The sequence below is a fragment of the Malurus melanocephalus genome, unplaced genomic scaffold, assembly GCF_030028575.1.
Source record: "Malurus melanocephalus ecotype Western Australia unplaced genomic scaffold, MMel_1.1 scaffold_1, whole genome shotgun sequence".
Lineage (NCBI taxonomy): Eukaryota > Metazoa > Chordata > Aves > Passeriformes > Maluridae > Malurus > Malurus melanocephalus.
Window position 1 is genome coordinate 8786560 of NW_026623233.1, and position 17835 is coordinate 8804394.

A 17835-nucleotide genomic window follows, 5' to 3' on the forward strand; every position below is an offset into this window, starting at 1 on the left:
AAGATGTTAATGTATCTCATTGTGATTATGGACAATGCAGTAATCAAGCACAGGAAGCAAAAATTAAAACCACACAGTATTTAACACTGAAATCAGGGTATTATATCCTCAAAAATTGTGCTTTATTAAAAAAACAAAACAAAACAAAACCAACCCAAACCAGAAACATTCAATTTAAATCAGATACACCAAGTCAGTGAAAGGTGGGAAGAAACTACAGAGTCTTCTTCAGTAAAACCAATAGGCTTGTTAAGTTTCATTTACCTAAATCTTTTATATTGATGCAAACTGAGTTATTCATAGAATGGGTTGGGTTGGGAAGGACCTCAAAGATCATATAGGTCCAACTCTCCTGCCATGGGCAAGGACACCTTTAGCTAGATMAAGTTGCTCAAAGCCCCATTGAAAAAGCACAGTCATCACAAGCATCAAAAAGCACATTTTGTAATACACTTTCCTATGAAATTAACTGAAAAATCCTTATCAGTGTCCCTGACTTGGCAAAAGGAGGATTCATAAACCATTTATTTCAAAACCAGCTATCATGAGATGGTGATCTGTCTAATTTGAATCATTCCTCTGGTCCTACAAAGAGACATGCAATAGTGTTCTGTGCCTAAAGGATCACACTGAATATAATACAGAAATTCTGAGAAGGAGGTTTTGTGGCTATTCTGTGGCAACACCAAAGAAAGTAAGTCCTGTAGATAAAATCTTCCATTAGTAGTGAAACCTCCTTAATAAAGCATCATCCTCTGCAATGCTACAACTGGAAAGCACCAGACTCTTAAGACTCTCCACAATTTTTAACATGTTAGGAGAATACCTACTACACAACAGTGGGACTGCCTACTACTGAGWCATCAAGAGGAATACCCAGAAGGTGCCTGGGGAGGAAGCCACAGACTTTCAATGGAAGACAAAATCCCTTTGATCTTTTGGATGCGAAAAAGCACCAGTTATGATTACCTGCACAATGGAAGCACATCCGAATGGTAAACCTGGTACCCCCTACCAGGAGCAAAGCATTACACAAATTGTAAACAACTTCCACTGGCATACCTGTCCCATTTTACYTTCTACTCTGAAAGGTCAGTTGTGCCATAGGTTTAGCTATAACCTATGATATCCTATCCAAAGAAGAGTCTGCTTCACCATTGCTTGTACAGCACTAAGCCTCTGGAGATGAAACACAATGTAAAGTGCTCCTTATTAAAGTTTTTAGTGGCTTGTCACTTCAGATCTTCTTATGGAAAAATAAGATGCAGATTAGGGCATAGTCAGAGCATAGTCAGTCATCATTAGGGCATGCTAGTATAACCAGCTGTAATTAGTAGCCCTCATCAGCTTTTTAATTCCAGYTATTGCACAAACAGTTCATACTTGCATTAAGTTTATCCTCATAATTTGGGACCAAAAGGGATCTTCAGGATCACATAGTCTGGCCTCTCTGGAGACAATGATGAAAGCAAAGTTGTGCAACCAGTTCATGATACCTACTTCATCTTGACAGCACATTTCTTAAAAGCAAACAAGCCTTAACTCAAAGGAATCACAACTATGAAAATATCCTTACCCTGTTCTACATGAAACTCCTCACATGACAAAAACCAAACAAACACACACACCCCCCAAATGGTTTTACTACTTGTTTCCCACCAGCCTTGAGCTTCCAAACATTGATTATCACTATAGTAAGAATAATTAACAATACATTCAAAAAGACTCTTTTCTAAATATTGTGCATATTGTGATTTCACAGAACCAGATAGGTTGGAAAAGACCTCTGAAATCACCAAGCCTAACTTACGACCTAACACCACCTTGTCCAACTGACCATGGCCCTCAGTGCCACATCCAGTCTTTTCTTACACACCTCCAGGGACAGTGACTTCAACACCACCCTGGGCAGCCCACTCCAATGCCCAATCACTCTTTCTGTGAAGAACTCCTTCCTAATGTCCAACCTAAACCCTCCCTGGCACAGCTTGTGTCCTATTGACCTGTCACTGGTTACCTGGGAGAAGAGGCTGACCCTCACCTGGCTACAGGCTCCTTTCAGGTTGTTGTAGAGAGTGATAAGGTCATCCCTGAGCTTCTGCCTCTCCAGGCTAAGCAACCCCAGCTCCCTCAGCCATTCCTCATAGGACATGCACTCCAGACCCTTCATCAGCTTCGTTGCTCTTCTTAGGAYACACTCCAGCACCTCAAGGTCCCTCCTAAACTGAGGAGTCCAGAACTGGACACAGTACTCAAGGTGCAGCCTATATCATTGGGTTCAGCCCATCGATCCAGCCTGTCCAGGCTCCTCTGCAGAGCCCTCCTATCCTCCAGCAGATCAACACTCCCCCACAACTTGGTGTCATCAAAGCTTTTCTTGCATAACTCAGTTACTCAYTGTAAGACACATTTACCAGCTCTTCTATTCTTCCTGTACCTCTTCCATGAACACTTCTGAGTTTAACAGTAYCCTTTTTAGCTTGGTCTCCCTAAGATAGAGGCTTAAAAAAAGTACTTTCTATCTATATTTGACAGTCAATCTCCCTCTGATCGTTTTTTTTTATCAGTTGGTGTTTTCCACAAAATTTGTGTAAGTGGTACAGATTTCAAAAGATACTCCAGTTCTACTAATTTTATTAAACTCCATGGCTATGCAGAGAAGAAAGCACCCCTGGATGTCCCTAAGAATGAAAGGGCTGCACACAGCAGTTTTCAGCAGCTTTTGCCTGAACAGCACATAAATAGTGARAGTCTGCTGTCACACTGTGCCACCTTTTATAAACATGATATTTGGGCTGGTGGGGCATATAACTAGACAATACAGCAGTGACTGTCAAACCACTAAAAGGGCAAAACCATATGCAGTGAGTACATCTGCAGCTGTATACAGTTGAGCTGAATTGTTGCCTCTGAAGCTTGCATGAAATTACCAAACCATCAGCTTGGAAGCAAGTCAACTGTAAAATAAGTTAAAATTAATTGCAGACATTACTGCTTCTAAAAGCACAGCCTCCTTGACAATTTCGGTGCTTACTGAAGTTTTTTGCAGAGTATTTCCTTTTCTCTTAGTATTTATGAGAACGAAACCATAACAGAAACTACCAGTCTACCTTGTACAGCAGAAAGCAAAAGAGTGGGGTGGTGAAAATGCAGGTCTCAAAGTSCTATTAAATAAAAACATGTATGAAAATATTTTTAATCTGATTCACAAGCGTTTTGTATTTACAAATACATAATTAGCAACACAGATGAATTTTTCCACGATTTCTTACTGAAATTTCCAGCAAATGGCATTCAAGTCAAAGGTTTACACCAAGACAGAGAAGTAGGGGGACAAACAGCAAATACCAGGTGATTTTAGCACTGTGGACTCTGGAAAGTACTCAATCATAGCACATAAGTAGTTGCATTTTCAGTACTATAATGTACCCAGAAGCACAAACATGATTCCTAGCTCATCCAGATGGAGTAGGGCAAGGGATACTTTCTCATTATTGCCACATCCACTGTAAGACTTCTAGTAATAACTTCCTCTCAACATTGTTCCTTCTGTGAACAATGAAGTTAATGACAAGTGTTTCATAGGTATYGTGCACCATGTCTCTATTCTCCTTATATTTGAAAAAAAAAAGAAAAAACCAACAAAAAATGACCAAAAAAAAAAAATTGCCCAACCTAAACACTTGGGGCCCTGCAACTTCCTCTTTACCCTCCAGCTTCCCCTGTTTCTGTCCTACCTTGATGGCTACGCCTAGTTCTGTTGTGCTACCTAATGATATTGTTGGCAAGTATTGCTCTTTGAGCAACAGATAAAAAATTTGCAGAGACAAGTGTGATTTGTAATTTGCTCCCCATCACATTGCTCCTTCAGAAACTTCTGAAGCACTGGTTTTGGATGGTGCYTGCCACAGAAGTTGTAGGAATCCCAAGAGTCATTCAGAACAAAACAGCATACAAGCTCACCCTTGTATTACACTAAATACTGTGTATTCCAAATAAACTTTTGATCCAGGTCATGCTGCAGGACAGCTAACTGGTTCCTCCTGGGGCCCTACCTCAAATGTAATTGAACTGCTCCAGCTGATTATCATTAAGGACAWCAGTGAAGTAAAAACTGCAGACATTTGGGGCACTGGCAGACTGCTGAAGGTGCTAATAATTCACAGTTCTCAAAATCCATGCAGCTTTTACAAACACAGACACTACAGGAATGTTCTCCAATGCCCCCAAAGCACCTCAACACTGTGACCTCAAGTACATTTAGAAATTAAATCATTTGCCAAAAGGATTTATGCTTGAATAATTTGCCTCCATTTATAATCCCAGTCTGTGTCTACTCTGTGTAAAACAGGAAGTACTGTCACATTATTTACACAGCAGCACTCACCGCTGAAACAGAATGATATAAGATTTACATTTGAGTCCTTAATTACAAACTGAGTTTTATACCTGTTCCAGAGAGCCATGTGATGACTGTTCAATCTCAAATTGTGAGCACTTTAAAACATGTTCTGATGTAGGAGGGTCTAATTGAAGTTGCTGTTGATTGGGATTACAGATAAAATGACACTTGCATGAAATTTGCATAAACAAAGGGATTTCATGGGCAGAGGGGAAGCACTGAAGAAACACTGAATACAAAAACACAGAAGTGTGAAACAAATTCCATGTAGTGGAAAACACAGTAGCAGAAGGTAGTATTTCTATATATGGGGAGGTTTAATGGAGAGCAAACAGTTGAAACTTTATTTAGGCTACAAAGTAGTCAACAGAGATTATAGTGGGAAAAGAAGCAAAGCAGAGGCAGGGTAAACACAATGGTACGAGAGCTCGGAGAAAAAAAAAAGATGCACGATGTTAAGGCCTTAGAAAGATACATATCTGTTCTCTCTTTCCCTCTGCCCTCCTAAAATCCACAGCATTGCAGCACTTCATGATGAAAATACCAGATACTATGTGATTTAACATCTTCCCCCCACCAGTTTGTTATGAAACCCATACAAGATTAAAAGCATGATTAAGATGCAATCCTGCAGGAAAAGGYGCAGCTTGATGAAGGGGTGGCTCTCCAGAGAAAGGAGATTGTAACACATTTAATGGATGCATGAGTTCATTCAAAATGAAGCTGTGAAGCCACTTTATGCCTTCATTAGCATTCCCTCCCAGGAGCAAACAGAAGTTGAAATTTTTCAAAATATTGTGAGTTGAACTGATTGTCCATATATTAAACCAGCCTTCTTGTAGTCAGCAATACCTTTTCTTCCCCTAAATTGATTCAGGTCATATTTTAGGCAAGAAAATAAGCTTCATTTGACCCTGAAGTGAGTTCAAAATGGCTCTCTGCAGCAGAGTAGAAACTTCTGTAAAGCAACACAAATGCATGTTCTCTAAACTGGAAGCAGCAAACCCAGGAAGGTTGGGTGRCTCAGGGAGCAGCTCCGAATGCAGGCAAAGAACACTGAGAGCTGTAACACCACAGCAAGAGCAGCCACTGCCAGCTCTGGCATCAGGCTATCCCCACACTCAGCAGGAGCTGCAGCCTTMCCCCAGACCAACACAGCATCAAGAGACTGAGCACTGCTGCCTCACAAAGCAAAAAAAGCATTCACTCCATGGAGGAACATCCCCTGGCTCCTGCTGACACTTTTGCAGAACAACAATTCCAGTTTGGAAAAGGAAAATACTGTATATGGCACACCACACCCAAAAGAGTGGGGCAAACCCTGCTCTACACCCCTGACAAATAACTAGACTTCACCATCACCTATTAAAGAAAACTGCACTATGAGAGATTACAGAAATTTAATCAAGCTAATGAGTCCAAGTGTTTTCTGCATTAAAACTGAATCCAGAAAAAAACAAACAAACAAAAACTAAAACAAAAACCCTCCCAACAAAACAGCACAGAAAAATATTATCTAAAATTTCACTGGTCATTCKGCATGCACTCCTGCTTTGGACTCTTAACAGCATCAGAGAGAGGGCCACAACAGAAAGCCACCAAAATTTGGTCTTCAGCATCAATAGGTAAATACAGCCAAGCTTTCTCTTTAATCCAACCCTTTAGACAAATTCTTTACTTATTCCTTTGATTAAGACAGTTATTTACTAGTAAGTAAATGATAAAAACAGGAAACAAGCTAGTTAGTAGAGGGAAGTTCTCAGATGACTCAAARATGATGCCTATATATGCTTTAATTTTACACAAATGCATTTAAGCATGTTCCATGATTGAAGGACTAGCTACACTCCTGTAGTTTTTCAAGGTGTCTCTAAATGTAATCACAGGTGAAAACAGCAAACCTGCACCAGACAAGATGGGATCATGTTTTCCTCTTATGCTTTAGATTAGGATCCAGCCTGCTGATCCAAAAGCAGGAATGGCCATTATCTCATTTCCAACCAGACTTGATATACGTAATTTTGCCCTTCATGAGTTGTGGCCAACAAAACAGAGCCTCTGAAATTTTCAAAATTAAGCATAATTTACCTTAACCTTAGAAACATCATATGGCGTAAGAGATTTTTAAACAGTTACATAAAGTCAATCTGATTTAGGGCAGTGGTTGTCAACCAGTGAGCAACAATGCTCACAGACAAGGAAATTCAGATCTAWAATGTGAGCAGTCAGAGTGGAAGGYCAGATGCTGCTCACTGCATGCTCTGTGCTCTATTCATGTGGCAGGGAAGGCTGGGGAACCATCACCAAGTCCCAGGACTCCCACCCCTTTGCGGAGACCGTCCGCTTTAACCACACCTGACAAATGAAACCTTCTTCCTTACCTCCCTCTTCCTCTTCAGAAGGYTTTTACAGCCCACAGCTCAGTCACYGTTCTYTAAATAATCCCTGAAGTATTTATCTTAGGGATGTCATACCTACTTATTGTCTCCTTTCCTGCTTGCTCTTGTAAGCTGCCCATTCAACTTTGTTCCACATGGTCGGAACACATCTTGTAGAGCCCTCAAGAGAGTTGCACAGCATTTAATCTGTAAATTAATGCAGAGCAGCCACATCTTCCATACCACAGCTACAAAAGCTTCATTTGCCAAATAAAATTTCAGCAYTGATAGTGTATTTGTAGACCTATGAATTGTTTACTGGGAAACTGTGTTACTACATCTGAAAGACAGCAGGGGCTACTRAAGCACATACTTTGTTATTTAGCTGTATAGATTTACTGGGTGGGAGAATAAAAGAAGCAGGGAGGAGGAAGGGTGAGATCTCCAAAGCAGATGTTTCCAAGCTTTTTTAAAACTAAGAGACAAGACATAAGACAACACTTGAAGGAGCAGCTGGGGACACTGAATAAATACAGACATTTAAATGTGACTAATTACATACACATGCTGGAATTCTCAAAGGATGATCAGGGAGCCAGGATCCCAGCTCACTCTTGACTTGCAACAGGAGTTCAGCGGCCTGTTCCTTCAGGCATGCTGCAAGATGTCATCTTGCTAAATACAGAACACTGCTTCTAAATSTTGCCTCTAGTAGCTTAACCACAGCAAAGCCTACAGATTGCTAYAAAGCTATCTAAAGGAGCCCTCCTCTTTATTTAATAAATACAAATGCATGTATCTGCTGTTCCTTGTCTGTGGTGCTCTGACAGATGAGACAAAGTTGTCTGGTCAGCCCAGAGGCCTTGAAGCCTCTGGGGAAACACCTTTCTGTGCCAAATACAAATATGTTGCCCAGAAAGTGCTCTAGAAATGGCGGGGAAAAGTTTACAAAAAGTCTAGGGATCCTTTCCGAGTACTTCAGTTGTAAAGCAGGAAAAGTTTCTGTGTATGGGAAGTGGTGGCTCATAAAGATTTAGGRGAGAAATACAAACCATTGATTTTCAGATGAATTCACGTAACATGGCTAGACACACACTGTTTGTGACTTAGTTCAAACACTTCAACCCAGCATGCCTGAAGAAACARATCTTTCCCTGGTCATTTTCCTTCCTCTGCAGTACAGAAAATAGAAAAGTGCAGTTTCTAGTACACACAGGATTAAGGCCTGTTTCAGCATAGAAAGCATGAGGAGAAAAAAAATAAAATACAATATTGCTCAAGCAGCTGCCAGAAGCTGTGTGTCAACACAAAGGGGTGTGTGCGGAAGCAGCCGGAAACATGGGAAAGTCTTGACCACTTCTTTCCATGGTCTGTCTTAAAAATGTTCTTAAAACTACAGACAGATTTCTAACAGGTGACAAACAGGAGATGGCCTTCACAGTCCAGAAGTTGATAGTCACAACATGCAGCAGCTGACTGAAGAGGGCCAGAAGGCTGTGGCTCTGAAGTGTGGAGGAACACAGTGTGAGATCTTTCGTGAATGAAGGACAGAGAGGGGAGAAGCCAAACCTACTGAGTGTGATTTACTTTTTCCCAGCACTCAAGCTGGCTCACTCCATGGCACAACAGTATTTAATACAAATGCAGCTACAGGAAGGCACCAGACCACACAGTCCATGCATGTTGGTTTTCATCTGACACACTTGAGCAAAGGTCTGTGATCAGCAGGCTGTAGCTCTGCTMTCTGTGTTATGTCAATGTACGCATCAAGAGCCTGCATCCCCAGTCCTGTAACTGGGATGAAAAACATTTATGGGGGCCAGTCACAAGGAGCACCAGGCTTTGCACCAGTTTCTGCAGAGGGAGCCCACAAGTAGCAAASTGTTCCCAGAAGGAGCACCCAAAGTGAGAGCTGTGGTTCTTACAGAGTATGACAGCAGCAGCTGCTGGGGGACACAAGCAGTTTGAATGTRGTGCCTGTACTGTCAATGCAACTTTTTAATCTACCAATGCTTCTCCTTTTAATCTCTTTTGCAGGGATTCAGTCCAGGAGATTGTGCTGCAGCAGCTGGCTGAGACTAGGGCCTCTGATGAAGCACAACAGCTTAGTGGTTTAAGACTAAACAAAAGTATTGAATGCTTCCTAAGGAGAAGCTATTAGGTAACAGTTTTTGAACTGCATTTTTTTGCTTCCTCTGCAAGGGCTAAGGAAGCACACTTGACTTTTGCATTTTTTARTAATCTACTACCTAATAATCTACTACCTAATGTTCAAGAGCTCAGCACTTAAATATTTTAATTTGCCCTTTCATTCAGATGAATTTTTCCATCCATTCATCCAGCTGACTGTTCACAGCATGCTCCACAGCAGTACAGGCTGGCTCAGCAAGGCCCCAGCTGCTTTCCAGGCTTTCTGGAATGCAGAGGTGGCAGCAATGTGAATAGGCTCAGAGAGCACACTGATAAAGACCTAAGGGCAAGCTCATATTTTCTGGAGAGGTAAAAAAGTTTCCTAATTAGGCTGAGTCTTCATTTAGCCTGTATATGTGATTTCTGAAAACAAGCACTATTCTGGGGCCTAAAAAAGCAAGTGTCTCAAAGGTATTTTTAAACAGCTGCAGCTTTTGTACTCCTTGCAAATCTGAACGTTCAACCAATTATATCTATGAGGTCATTTGCAGCGTATTGTTTATCTTCATAGCTMAATGCTTCATTTAAAAAAAWTTAAAAATACATTTTGAAAATGAAGTCAAGGAAGACTACAAGACAAGTGTTACATTCATCAGAACAGTTTTTAAGATGAAGTGATTCTGGATTCTTGCTCATCTTTTTACAGTAGTGTCTTATTTATTCACTGTAACAGATTCACGAGCTGTTCACTGGAAAATCAGTTATTTTCCCAATACTCAGCTTAGGGAAGATGCCCTTCCCTAAAACCCCTAGTCTCTGCTTTTCACTCATAACCTACCTATAACAAAGGTTCTGCCTCCTCTGTCTCTGCTCTTCCCACTGGCAAATTCCAGCTACACAGACATTTAGCTTAGACTGCTTAAATACCATATTCTCTTCTTACATGCTGAAGCACTAGAACCAAGCTATCTGGAAACAAACCTGAAAGAGATTTCAGACCATGTGGAAAAATGTTAAGAGCTGCAGTTTGCTGCTGACCTTTGCAAAGCAAGCAGTGTGGCATGAAGAAAATGCTGGACTACATTCTGAAGTGGCTTTCCCCCCCCAGTGTAATAATTTCCCTTCATTTCTCACACCTAGGACACACTGCCATGAAAACCTGCATCAATAGAACTACATACTCCAGAAACAGTCTTCTTTCCCAATTTTCTTATAYGAACTGCTAAGCTCTACTCTCACTCACCAATCAAGTAAAAAATAAACGTGGAAACTAGACAAAGCCAGAGTGTCAAGGTCAGATACAGAAGAGAAGGCAACAACAAGAAAAGATAGTTTCAGCAGACAAAAGTTTGCTCGAGCTCCGATTGTCAAATTTTGTTTCTAAGAGACCTGTGCTCATTATGATTCAGTGGTTAAAAYCACATGATTTTTCTACCCATTGCAGCTAATACACTGAACAATACCTAGCAAATCATGGCAACAGAAAGGTTCACAAACCAATCAGAATTTTTTTCTGCATTGTAGAAACATAATGAAATAGTCTTCAAATCAGGAATATATAAGCAAAAATTTGAATAAATATTTAAAATGTGTCTGGCCAAATGAACAGCAAGGTAGAAAACCACACTGCTAAAGTAGTCATTGCCTGACTGCTATTCATGAAGCAAGAAGTTGCMTGTATTACATATTCAGAAGGACCTTTTCAGACACCTATTTCTAGCATTCAGAAAGTTCACTGAACAATCCATTGTTATCAGGTYCCACTTAATTGAAGACAAAACCTTTAAAAGACAGCAGGCTGTGGTATGACATACTCTCTCAGAACAAATAAWGACAGGCAAACACTTCTGAAGGCCGTTCAGTATACCAACTAACTACTCAAAAAGACCATGGTGAGAGTGGAAGGATGTTTCAGTTGATCTTTATCTGCAGTGTCACGGACATCACAGGGTCTCAAGCTGGATTAGGATTCAAAGGACAAGGACAGAGGGCTCTGTGGCTGTATCATATCTAAGGAGTGCAGTACACACTTTCAGACAGGCCAAAGCAAAAAAACCTCWAAGTGGTACTCAGGACAACTGTGCTTCTTTTCCCTCTCTAAGCACAGTATCCTCCAGGCTTGCTTTGAGGACAGTCCAAATTCAGTGATAAGCCCACTGTCCTGTACATCCCACATACATACACCCTCTCTCACAGCAGAGACACACTGGGGTAGAAAGGCAAGAAATTGCCTTTCTCCACCTTCTATTTCCCCCTCTCCCACAAAGCCTGAGGACCAATAGCAATACAAACAAAAGATGCCAGCCTAGGACTTGGTAGATAGGRGTTCGAGCTCTGGTTTCTCAGAATGTGTATGACCATCATCACTTGGTCATATTCAAATTGTGCAATGGARAATGATTTAATGAGAGTCCTCAGGTGGCAGCTAGAGGAAGGCTGGGCCCTCCAGGTGGTGCACAGCTATAATGACATAGCAATTTTTGCTCTCAAAGAGGTATAGCTGTGTTCCAGCCACATTGTGCCCTGGCTAACAAGTTCACTGGAGCTCAGAGYCTGCACAGCAACTTGCACAGACTGTCCCTGGTATTCACTCTGCCTCATCACAGCAGACTGCAGAGAGAAAGAGTTCAAATGTACCTAGAGCAGAGCTCTGGTACGACCTGCATGGCYAGAGGGTACATGCACAGGCAGGCAGCATCAGCTATCCCAGCACATCCTCATATCAGGAGTGGGCCTAGTGATGGAGATGACCATATGGACCACYTGCATTTGTTAACAGGTCCTAGGTGTAAAGGCTACCAGGACAAAGCATTAGCAAAAGCAGCAAGAAAATGTTACTAAATACTGGTCTGAAAATTGGGCTGGTCAGAACTTTCCTAGAAGAGCATGTGCCATATTGACATGACTGTCAAACAACTAGAAGTGTATAATGCCACCACTCTGATTTTGACAGCTCTGCTGCCAGAGAGCATAAAGCAGATTTCTCACAGAAGCCAACAAACTTTGCCATTATTTGAGGTAGCCTGGAAGGCTTTGGTGAGGCCAGAGAGCAGTAGTCTTCCAGACTCATCCTCAGAGGACAGAGAAATCTTAACTGCCATTTGAGTCCAGCGGCATCTCTGTTTCAATTTGAGTGAGACGGGATGGCTCTTCTGAGGCTGCCTTAGTAAGTGATGGCAAACATTTGTTTTAAGTCAGCTCTGTAACATTCTTACCACACAAGTTGTGCAACAAATTTACTTAGCTGGTAACATCCTTAATGCAAATTAGAAGGACATTAATATTACCCTTTGATGTCTTTTTAGTATTTATGCCATGACTAAATTGGATAAGKGATTTATTAACATATAAGACTATTAGGAAGAAAATTACATACATTATGTGGAGAGAAGGAGAAGTAAAAATGAAAAAAATCTCACATCCTATAAATTCATAAGRATATTTCTGATTAAGAACATTCAATGTCCAAATAAATGTGATTTCTCCAACTATTTCTAAATGAAGCACTACACACTTTTTAATCAGTGTATTTCTCATAACTCCACAGCTACATTTCGAGTCCTACCGTGTTGCGAGCCTGTGGCAGACGACACCAGTGTCTGTTATGACTTCACCCAATCTCAGCTCGAGATGGACCTTCCCCTGAAACACACCAAAAACATCATATGAAAATTCAGCATAGCCAGTTATACCATTCCAACTTCAACTAAAGAAAGCCAGTTTGTACAAGAAATTCCATGAGAAGTCTAAAGATTGAATAAGAGCTGTAAAGCTAAGGTGTTTTAACTACCAGAGAATCCAGTACTCATTTAACTAAATTTGGGTGCATAATTCCCACCATTGTCTTATCTGTGTATGTTTTACTAATTGTAGGATATGGAGTGTCCACAGTCTGATACAGAAATGTTGTGTTGGAGCTTTAGCTGTAATTAGCATTTTAAATATTAAGCAAATATCTGCAACACTACTGCTAAAAATGGTATCACAGAAGCATGTTATAAATTAATACCTACATGTTTTAAACATTATAAAAATGAAATCTTAAAGCAATATAAATTGTAAGACAAGCATCAACAAACCTGTATCAAACAACAATTAAAAAACACAAAAAATGTTCAATCATGTTGCTAGCATTTACAACATCTACTGTTGCACAGTCTTCAACTCCTTACCATCCAATTAACTTTGTTATGACTTGGGCCAAGGTATTATCCTTCAATATGCTAAGAAAATAAAAGCAAACATGCAAACCAACTGCATTCCTCTTATTAATTCCATTAATTTCAAAATGTGAGCATCCACTCCCACTGACAAAAACTCAGCATCACTTTTACAGTGCATACACAGTAAATGCAAAATATATGTTGTTWTTGACCAAATCTGACATGCCAGAGGTGCTCAGTCATCTTCTGCAAATCACTGTAGCCAAAACTGAGTCTTTCATTTTCGTATCTCCCCTCYGTTCCTTTGTACTAAAAGATGCTAAAATCCACACTCTAATGTGGCTATCATCTTTACCTCAAATCACACAAAATTCTCTTGCCACCCCTTTTGTAAGATCTTCCAGATTTAATCTTTGCTCTTCTTGCACATAACCAAAACTCTTTCTAGAGACTTCCCTGCCTCTTGTAACTAGTTACCACAACCTCYTGCTCTATGAGGATGTCTATCCTGGGCAACAGAGGAGAGTGAAGAGGAAACYCTGGCCTCAAGTTGCTCCTATGCTGTTAAGATCCCCTTTCCCCATGGCAGATTTGTCTGGAYGAAAGCTGGTGAAGGCAGTCCAAAGCACAACAAGGAGTGCAGCAACAATTAAGGAGCATAGACACACAGAAGTTCAGTACAAGGTCATTCCCTGGTCCTCCCACATTAAGAAGCACAAACATTGGACTCAGTGCCTGAATACTTGTCCTGAAGAAGCCTATGAGAAATTGTTTCTTACAGCTACAGTCCTCTCCCCCCATCCTAGTGTATGGGGGGGAGTACCATTCTTTCTGCACTATCTTGAGCACACACCATGCTTTCACTCCCCAAACCTCTATCACCCTCTTACACCTTCAAAATTCTGACTCAGTAACACTTTTTCCCATCCGAGCTGGAACACAGATGATTCTGGTGTTCATCCAGAAAACAAGGTCGACAACCTCTCTAATCTGTATAAATCTGCAGAGGCATTACAGCAACTCACTGGCATTTTGAACAGGGAAGAACCCAAATGTGTRTGTGAGTTTAAAAGAAGGCTCCTGCAGTGTGTCTTTTGCATCATTTGAAACAGGATAATAATAAAAAATAAATCCCCGCAATGCAAAACCCAATTATGTTGCATTTAGCTGTCACTCCTGATTGGTGTTTCAGTGACACGGGTATCTTCCTTCACCCTGTCAGTGTGTGCCCAAGTCAGCATCTGTCATTGGTGTCCAAACTGAAGCCTGTCCTCATGCATAAGAGCAGGACTCCTCTGCACAAATGCTAAAGCCACTTCTAGACCCAGCTSCTAAGGACTCAGTACCACTGCAATGCCCACTGCAGCTGCACTGAYAAGAACTGGACACATAGCCAGCTAGGAACTCTGCTTAAGCAGAACAGMTTTTGTTTTACTGTATTTTCCTTACTGCTGAATGTTCTCTCTTTCACTGGTTGCATATTCTACAACAGGACCTAAACCATTAATCTCTGGAGAATAAATTTATATTATGAATCTGTAAAACCCACTGCTGCTATCTTCGTTGATATCCTGCAAACTACCTCAACTAGAGAAATCAATATTAGGTTTTGAARAAATTAAGAGACAAGAACACAGATTTAGAAACTTTAGAGAAAATATTCCTTCGTAGAAAAACATCAAGTCACGAAAAGGCTTTTATTAATTCTGCAGGTCTTAAACAAAAGTGAGACTGACCCTTCTCAGGAAAGAATGCTTCAATGCACTCAGGTGAGCCTAAATCTCACACATACTGAGTAAAATAGAAGCTCCTCAGTCTAGAAATCGGGTTTAAAAAAACAACTTTAAAAAAAACAGCAGTATTTCACACATTTTGGTAGCTATGTTTAGCATAAAATCATAGTGCTGCCTCTTCYGGGCCAAAAGCCATTTTTTCTTGTAGCTTTCATGTTTCTCTTGTGAAAGCTTTGAAAATGGTCAGTTGATCAAAAAGTGACTCCCAGCTTCCTACAGCAAAACAGAGGTCATGGGATCACTGGGACCAGCAGTCTACAACTAATCCCAAAGCACTTTCCAGTGTTTCACTTACAGCTAAAACCTCAAACACCTTAAGGCTAAGGTAACACACTTGCAGGCTTAATTTATAGAAAATATGACTCTTCTATAAACAGTATGCTTTTTCGCAAATCAATTACACCATTAGGCAAAATATTCATCTGAATAAATTTATTAATCTTTAAATTATTTATTAATCTTTAAATTTATTCATCTGAATAAATTTACTCCTGAGCAATGGCATTAGTTGAGTTTACCAAATACCAAATAATTCAATTTGCAAAGGGTAGGCAGAAAACTGCAATAAATCAGTCTCATAAGATCAAATGTTAATCTAATCAACAAGAAGGTCAACCTGTAATGGATTAAGTATCCCACAGAAACGGAGAATTGCCATGCTCTTTGACTGACAGTTTGCAAGAAAGAGATTTATATTTTTATTACGAAAAGAACTACTGTAGTAATAAGAGTCTCTTACTATAGTAGGTGTGCAGAATTGACAGCACTTACAAGCAGGAAAGATTAGACAATGGAACAGAACAAAGAAAATTCCATTTTACTGAAAGCTGAAACAGTGGTTTCATCCTGCTCAGAGAGAATCCCTCCTTTGGAGTCAGAGGTTGAGTCTAGGCTCAGTCCTGCATTATAAGGCTATAATGCTTTGCTCCCTGAGAAAAAAATTCTGAGAAAAAAAGTCTGGAGGTTTCACAATTCTGAAGTATAATGTATTAATTACTCAAAACATTTCCAATAAACATATATTTCAGGGTGTTCCTAGAAGCAGCCATGCTTATTAGCATAACCTTCTCATTTGGAAGCGTAGGATGACTTTTCAAGGAACAAGYTGAAGGAGTGCCAGCTCAACTGCTGAACACTTCCTTTTCCATAAACTCTGGCTGATACGGAGCGTGGGTCCACAGGTTGCACATCCTTCCTAACCACATCTAACACCCCATAATGTGGCCAGCCAGTTTCCAGTTTTCAGTTACTGATTAAAGAAGCCATCAGCTGACCGAATTTCTTGTAGGGAAGCAGTCAGTATTCAAAATGACATCAATAGCAAAAAAAAACTTTTAAAAGGAAAAGGGAAAGGTTTTTCCTTTTTTTGAGGAAAAACCAAATTACACTGTGCTTGTTAAATAAAACCTTTGCTACACACTCCGTTATCTGAAAACCAAACTGAAGCTGATCACAAGTTGTCAAAGAAAAGAAACAGTAGAGACAAAGCCCTGGTTTTCAAGATACAGGAAAAGCCTGTCTACAACCACCTCCTTTCTGCTTGGAATGCAGCTGTGAGTCTTTGTGCATTGAAATACCAGAAAACAGCAAATAAAAATAAACCAAATAAAAGTATACAAATGCTACCTACCTGTATCATGTTTCCAGCAGCTGCAAATTTGTGGTTTAATTTAAACACAGTACGTTGAAGGCAAAGAGAAAATGATGACCACAGATTGTACTAAAGTTACTCTTATGGCAAAGTTCTGCCATGCTGGCACAAAGCAGTTTTAGAATCCTGAACAAGGCCTCAGAGGCAATGTTTGCAAAGTCACCAGTGCACCACCGGTGCCCGGTCAGTGCAGTCACAGGCACACATTTTGCTCTGGAATCTGACACATTCCACATAAACCAGTGACCGTAGATTCAGTTGCAACATATGACCTAGCTCAAAACAGATGAAATCTGTTTTTTCAGAGAAATATTTATGAAAAAGCATTGCTTATACTAGGAACCTCTGTGGTCTATATCTGAGGATCTAGAAAAAGCACAGAAGACTGTCAGTCCACCTAAATTCAAAAGACAGGAGGCAAATCTACCCAAATTTCCTAAACAATGTTTAAGAATGACTGACTCATGCCAGCACCACATATTTTTTGGAAACTCAAATTCAGGACTGGGATAGCACTGGTGTGTTGATTTATTTTCCCTTGCTCCAAGCTGTCTGAAGAAATGAACATTGGGAGAACTCAGCGCTGCATGGGGACCATTCCAAACTAGGGAATAACSTGTGYCGTTACTSCTCAGTCTTTCTAAAATTTAATTCRGGATAYAGCAAATTGGGYAGATCCTGCCTACTTTGAAACCTTTTTAGCCAACTTCTTGAGATGCCACTTTCTGGCATCAGTAAAATTTAAAAGCAAACAAGAAACCCTAAGGGCTCATTAAATGCTGCCCTTGAGGGAGTGGCAAAGACCAAGGGTGCTGCTACTGTTTTAGGTAAATCCAGCCCTGCAGTACTATCAGCAGCCTCACATAAGGTCAGGCCTAATAGCAGGTTTGAGAGCAGGAGAAGGAAGGGGTTTGTTTGCTGTCCACATTTGCTGCTTTTATCAGCTGCTCCTTCCTTTAGCAGAGGGCAGCAGGCGGCTGGGAAAGGTCTAAGGATCATGCTAGAGATCACAGCCTGCCTGCTGGACCAGAGAGCAGCGCACAGGAAACTGGAACAAAACCCGGCCGATTGCTGAGGAAAGTGCAACAGCTCTATTCAACACTGCATGGATTCATAAATGCTAAGCAAAGCGGAACTGATGTCTGCTTGCTCTCCATATGTGCAAGCATGTCAAAGTCGCTCAGTAACTGGCAAACAACTTCACATGGCATAATGTTAACCTTCCTGTTTCTCTAAAGGAAGAATACTGCCATATGGTCAAAATCCTTATAATTAAGCACATTTCCTCTCAAATACTTTGATGGGATATAATATGTAA

The 17835-nt window shown here is 40.5% G+C and overlaps 1 protein-coding gene across 1 annotated transcript in view; it reads right to left on the reverse strand.

The window, feature by feature from the left end:
• RASA3 (RAS p21 protein activator 3) overlaps positions 1 to 17835 on the reverse strand; it is a 128639-nt gene that overhangs the window by 44554 nt on the left and 66250 nt on the right. The window contains exon 5 of the mRNA XM_057363698.1: positions 12476 to 12552. Coding sequence (XP_057219681.1) covers positions 12476 to 12552 — 77 coding nt within the window. The remainder of the gene's footprint in view (positions 1 to 12475; positions 12553 to 17835) is intronic.